This window comes from Maniola hyperantus, chromosome 1, assembly GCF_902806685.2.
Source record: "Maniola hyperantus chromosome 1, iAphHyp1.2, whole genome shotgun sequence".
Lineage (NCBI taxonomy): Eukaryota > Metazoa > Arthropoda > Insecta > Lepidoptera > Nymphalidae > Maniola > Maniola hyperantus.
The window spans coordinates 16,859,751-16,866,735 of record NC_048536.1 but is presented as its reverse complement, the minus strand read 5'-3'; the positions used below and the strand labels follow the sequence as shown (position 1 = coordinate 16,866,735).

The 6,985-nt window shown below is 42.6% G+C and overlaps 1 protein-coding gene across 1 annotated transcript in view; it reads left to right on the top strand.

Annotated features, from left to right (window-relative positions):
* The first annotated feature begins 211 nt into the window (after window positions 1-211).
* Window positions 212-6,985, top strand: part of LOC117982649 (transcription factor Sox-21-like) — an 82,413-nt gene continuing 75,639 nt past the window's right edge. Inside the window, exon 1 of the mRNA XM_034969029.2 lies at window positions 212-487. Within this exon, the coding sequence (XP_034824920.1) occupies window positions 483-487 (5 nt within the window). The 5' untranslated portion in view covers window positions 212-482. The remainder of the gene's footprint in view (window positions 488-6,985) is intronic.

Here is a 6,985-nt window from a genome sequence, read left to right as displayed (position 1 = left end):
AAACGCTTAAATTCTTATTTTGAATTCCGAACAGTTGGTCTCCTTCTGCATAATAACATCCGTAAGGCAATGGCAGTTACTTGACCAATGGGAGTGCCCCGTTCGTTTTCGTGGGCGTATTGCGGCGCTGTGATTGGCGGAGCCGCGCCGGTTTATCACTCGATTTGTTAGCAGCGCCGTCACCACAGTCGCGCCGCACGATTGTCGATTGTCGCCATTGTGGCGAGCGGCGTTCGTATGACGGTCGTACTGATTCGCGATACGCGTTTTTATCGATAACAATATAAATAATCGGTCTCATACCTAATTATGAATAAAAATAATAAAATTATGGTACAGTTCAGTTTGTTTTGAGTTTCACGAACAGTGTAGTTAACTAGCGACTAGTTTACAGTGTGAAGTGCGAGGGAACTTTTTGACTAACGTGTTTCGAAGGTTTCAAAGTGGATCTGGAGTTACACCAACGCGCCAGCGGCCACTTGATGAGGTAAAGTACTCGAAAAAAGAACTGTTACAGTTAAGAGCATGTTTTTTAGACGGTTACATTATTCACGCCCCGCGTTTCCAGTATTTTGGAGTCAACGAACTCGTAAGTACCTATACCTAGCTATCAAAGTTGAGTGAGCTTTGAGCTTTTTGGTTTTAATTGAAGTTTAGTTTTATTACGTTTTAAACAAGAAAAGAATCATTGAAGTAGGTACCTACCTACCTACCTACTTATAAATAGACAGCAGGTACTTTCTCATGTAGGCAGATAGGTAAGAACTAAGAACACCTAGGTATATTTAGGTAGATAAGTAGGTATACTACTTATCTAGATATTAACAACAAAACAATGTTTAGTCTGTACCTATTTAGGTACCTAGTAGTAGGTACCTACATATTCTGACAATAGCCGGACAGGCATGAGCGTGAAAAGCCAAACATGTCTAGCTAAAGCCAGACGCCTAGCAACCCTAGTTAGGTACATTGGTAAGTACTAGAGGATTCGATCCCGGTCGATTTTTCTAATCCCGGGATTTCGGGATTATCTACAGTTAATCTCGGGATCCCGGGATAGTCCCGGGATTGTAATGGTAATGGAAAGTGGTAAGAAAAGACAGTAAAACATACTAAAGTCTAAATTTTTTTATTTATCTTTTAGTTTTGTGAGGACATATAATACCTACTTCTTAAACGTAAACAAAAATGAAAAGAACATTTAGATCTAAGTATGTACGACATTAACATAACCTCTTAGAGCTACAGAACACTTGTTGTTTTTTTTCTATATTTACTCAGACACATTAATGCATTGTTGCTTTTAATAATTTCATTGATTATCACAAATACTCAAACAAAAAAAATATCAATAAGTACTTACACGACGTGAAGCGGGAATTTTTCCACACTTTTACGCATTCCGGTACTTACCGGTCGTTAGCAAAAACCAAAAAACAAATGAAATCAGCTGTGTAAACAAGATGGCTGTCAAAATGTCAAATCAAGGTAAGTACGTTTCGTTTCACGCAAATTTTTATTGACTTAGTTAAAAAATGTATCAATCCCAAAAATCCCGGGACTCATTAAAGATCCCGAAAATTTCGGGACTAAAATATGACCTGGATCCCGGGATCGAATCCTCTAATTGGTATGTACCTACCTATGTACCTACTTATCTACTTCATAATCCTATTAGATTTTTATTATTTTTAAAGTAGGTACCTACCTAGCAGTGGCGTGCAGGCCATAAAGGCATAAATGCAGTGCTTACCCCAGTTGTAATGGCTCAATGCATATTTTTCATTATTACCAACCAGTAAAACATGTTTTCACCTAACTAATGCCTACCCTGGCACCAAACCCTGTGCACGCCACTGCTACCTAGGTATTCAGTACCTACCTACGTAGGTAGATTCTTATAAGAAACTAGCTTATGCTCGCGACTTCGTCCGCGTCTACTACTTAAAATTCAAACCTCTATTTCACCCCCTTAGGGGATGAGTTTTAAAAAAATCCTTTCTTAGCAAATTTCAGCCCGATCCGTCCAGTAGTTAGCTTTGCCGTTGACAGATCAGTCAGTCGGACATCTTTTCCTTATACAGGTATATTTAGATGTTAATTTATTCATAAGAATTTATTAGGGGTACCTACTTAGGTAAAGAAAGAGACCTCGACCTTTCTGCCATACTTTTACTAAAAAGCGGCTAGGTACCTACCTTATACCTACCTAGTTAGGTACCTAAGTACTACCTAAGTCCTGTCTAAGTACTCAAAAAAACCGGTCAAGTGCGAGTCGAACTTGTACGTCTCGTACCATTGTACAAGATAATAATATTATACTTAACACTTGTGATTTCCATCCACCAAAACACCCTCTACTGCGCCTGGTCCACCACCACGATGTCAGGCATTCGCTAGAACAGTCCTGTCTAGAATGGACCAGTCCCCAGTGGCGTGCACAGTGTTTGAAGCCAGGGTAGGAACCTGTTCACTGGCAGGTCATAACAAAAAATATGCGTTGAGCTATTACAAGTAGAGTATAAGCAGTACATTTATGCCTCTATGACCTGCACGCCACTGCCGGTCCCAATAGAGCCGGACTCGGTCGCGCTCGAGTACCGGCACCGGTGTTATTATTATTATTTTGTACGGACTATAGGTTAACCACCTACCTACCTAACCTACCTACCTAGGACTTATATATAATGACATCAATTACTTTAAATTCTGCAAATTCTAACTGCGCCTTTATAGAAGCAATTAGGTGGCTAATGAAGGCACAATCGCTGCAATATTTATAGTGGGTGCCATAAAGCCCTTTATATTATTACACTTTTACAATAGCCGCCGCGCTTTGATGTGCCGACGGACGGTGTTTAATTTTACAGTCAGCTCGAATTGCCTGAATGCAGATTGCAGACCTGTGCCTACTTAAATTACTATTACCTACCTACTGATTTAGTACCTAATCCTTAGGTCATCATCATTGTAGGCCCTGTAGGGACACATATGCACATGTAACATGACGTTATGCACCCTCTAATTACAACTATCTCCGCCACCCGCTCCAAATTTTTCGTAAGTCCGTTTAGTCGCACGGCAGCGCGCTCCAGTGGCCCTACCGCGGTTGTTTGACAGCTACAATGTCACGATCGCAATCATCTCTGATTGGTTAATGCTCGCTCACTATTGGCTACAATGCATTGTTGCAACAAGAATGGCACAAATTCAGCCAATCAGAAAAATTGAGATAGTAATAATGATTGATGCAGGTTTTAGACAATCGCCCTACAGGTCACCTATACCGTGCACTTTGATCTTGCACTTTTGTGAAAAATTATAATTTTAACAATTTTTGTAAGTAAGTAGATATGTTTATGTTAGTTTGTACTCGTAGTTTAATTAGTGTAATTGGGCTTTATGGCCGTTCTAATTAAATAATAAATAAATAAGTAAATAATAATAATGACGCTTGCACCCGACTCGGCGAATTGTCGCCGTATCTAGGAATATGTTTCAATTCATATTTTGTATTTCAGTCCATACTCAGTTCACTTATTGGGAACACGTCATGTGAATAAATATGATTATAAGGGAGGTTGGTATTTCCTTTCTCTCGTCCCAAGGAGAGGCACCTTATCCCCTAAATCATCATTATCAACCGATAGATGTCCACTGCTGGACATTTTTTTATTCATTCAGATCAATGACTTATATGTATACATTATAAGTCATTGATTCAGATACAAGCTACCCCGTGACTGCAATCTCACCTGATGGTAAGTAATGATGCCGTCTAAGATGATAGCGGGCTAAACTGGCAGGGGTGCAGAGCTTGTCGATTTGTGTCATCGACTTTTCGTATGGACAGGGTTATTGAAGAAACAAAATGGCACCCACTCAGTGGTGCTTTAGCCCCAATGCAAACTAAATGACGTCTGGATTTCAAACGGGTCGTTCATTAGTATCTAAAAGGTGGCGCTGATTTATTTGGTCCCTGAACCGTGAAAAATTTGTTCGCTTGACCATATCTTGTCATTTATAAAGTACTAGCTTCTGCCCGCGGCTTCGCCCGCGTGGCCTACAGGAAACAAATAGCATTGTTTTCAGAAACAAACATTATAACATCAGGACACGCACTCTGAACAGCACCGAATAACACATATAACCTTCCAACCCCCATTTCACTCCTTTATGGGGGGGGGGGGGGGGAGATTTTCTCATAGTCGTTTCTTCTTCTTATATAATATCAATAATTAAAACTTCCCCATACTATGGGCGAATTTTCCAAAAATTCTGACACACATATTTCTTAATTTGTGACCGAAAACCCAAATACCAATTTTCATGCAAATAAATTGAAAAATGAACGACTTTCATACAAACTTCCATCCCCCTTTTAACCCACTTAGGGGTGGAATTTCGAAAAATCCTTTCTTAGTGGATACCTTCTCTTCACAAAGAATAGACCCTCCAAATTTCATGTCTTTAGGACCAGCGGTTTAGGCTGTGCGTTGATATCTTTGTCAGTCAGTCAGTCAGGACTTTGAATTTTATATATATAGATATCAATGAGTGTTTCCTTTCTTTTTGTTGACATCTAGCGGCAGTCATAAAAGCTCGCTACTTAAACACTGCCGCCTTGTGCTATAGCTGACATACTTCCATACATCTTGCGGAAAGCATACATGGTTATCCACATTTGTTCATTGAATTATCGAGGCTCTTTGATTTTACTTGAATACGCCGATTGCCGACTTTGTACTTACATACCTAATTGATAAATCAAACTTCCTTATAAACTGGATAAGTGCCTGACGGAAAAGAAATCTGGTAGATCGTGGGACCAATCAAGTTAAGTGGGCTTATGAAGCACCAAGGGGTGCCAGCCAGGTAACCTCCCCGAGTGCCTGAGTGTTGCGAGTCCCTTCCTTCCGGGGGAAGAGCAGCGCTTGGGCCGGTGTACTCTGGTAATACATGGTTAACAGTTTCTCTTTATGGGATATTGTTAGCCTTGGCTAATTGACCTGGCGGGGGGGGGGGGGGGGGGGGGGGAAGCTCAGAGGGGGCAGTGGACGCACCCATGGGGCATAGGTGTGGCTGTGGTGGGTGGTTGGTGATGAGTGTTTCATCACCCATCCAAGCACTGGCTGCCCCACCGGTCTCTCGCTCGTCCAGTTTGGGGACGGGCGAGGGAGATGGTGAGGATGGGGATCGTGGAGAGGGAATGGCCCTCCCCGCGAGCCCTATAGCGGCACACCCGCACGTCAGCCACGCTATCCGCGCCGGGGTAGCGCAGGGACGGTATGTACCTACCTATTATGTGTGCAAACCTGGCCACTTATGAGCAATGTCATTTTGTTCATGATCTGTCGTGAATGTGCGCACCATTGGCATAAGAGGCGAAGCAGCTCGGAGCGTACAGGTGCCAGGCCGGCACCACGGAGGAGCAGCAGCGAAGATCTCAGCTGTGCTGGTGACGTCTAGCTCCCAAGGGACAATATGTCCTCGAGCATAAGGGACAAGGAGGAGACATAAAATAATTTAGCGTTTAAACTACCGTGAGTGATTTCCATTATAAATACTATCTGTCCCGGCTTACTCACGTGTGTAGTCTACGTTAGCCCGACTAGTTTCGAACCCATCCGGGGTCCTTTTTCAAGGGAGTCCGTCCGCGCACGCGCCGCGGTTTTGACTGCGGGACGCACGTGCCGCTGCCCGTAGAGCCCGTTGTGAGGTTGTGTGTGTTGGGGGTTCGAAACTAGTCGGGCTAACGTCGACTACACACGTGAGTAAGCCGGGACAGATAGTATTTATAATAAAATAATTTATAGGGAGTCAAGGAGCACCTAAGCTGTGATAGCCTAGTGGTTAGGACGTCCGCCTTCTAATCGGAGGTCGGGGGTCCGATCCCGGGCACGCACCTCTAACTTTTCGGAATGATGTGCGTTTTAATTAATTAAATATCACTTGCTTTAAAGGTGAAGGAAAACATCGTGAGGAAACCTGCACACCTGAGAGTTCTCCATAATGTTCTCAAAGGTGTGTGAAGTCTACCAATCCACACATGGCCAGCGTGGTAGACTATGGCCAAACCCTTCTTACTCTGAGAGGAGACCCGTGCTCTGCAGTGAGCCGGCGATCATGATGATGATGAACCGAGAGGTTGGTGGGGCCATGGAAGGTGGAGGGTTGTTCATGATCTGTCATCTATACCTACTATTCTACATTATAATGCTTACCTATTCGAAAAACCGCTAACAACCCGCGGTATGACACTACAGCCATAAAGAAAACGATGATGTCTCCTCTAACAGACGAGAATGAGATAAATCAATAGTGATAAAAAATTACGAATGTTTCGACTGGCGTGGTATTCCCGAAGTGGTAATTGGTTAGACAAAGCGTGAGCGGCGTCTCGCCTCTTAACGTACTGGTACGGTAGCTTGTTTGGATACCGCGTAGGTACTTGTCTGACATGCCAGGCCACTTTTCGGCGCTTTGCCACAGTTCACAACGGTTCAACCAAGAACCATGTCTCATAACATCGAAATGACGTAAGTAATTTTTGCCGTCAGCCAAAATAAAAATATACCATCAGCTCGAAACTTCAGTCTAGTACTGACGTCACTCAAATGGTCGCCACGCGCATTAGCAATTTGCATACCTACATAGATACCTACCTATATTATAAAGACGATAATAAGTAATCCATACTCCATACTAATATTATAAATGCGAAAGTGTGTCTGTCTGTCTGTCTGTTCCTTTCACCCTTTCACCAAAGGTTGCCTGGTAGAGATTGCTGTGAGCAATAAGGCCGCCTTTGCATACAATTATTTTTTTAGTTTTAGTTTCTGTAATAGTTATGTAATATTTTTTGTGTGTAATAAAGTATTTCTATCTATCTATCTGTCTGCTAGCTTTTCACGGCTCAACCGTTCAACCGATTTTGACGAAATTTGGTACAGGGATAGCTTGCATCCCGGGGAAGGACATAGGC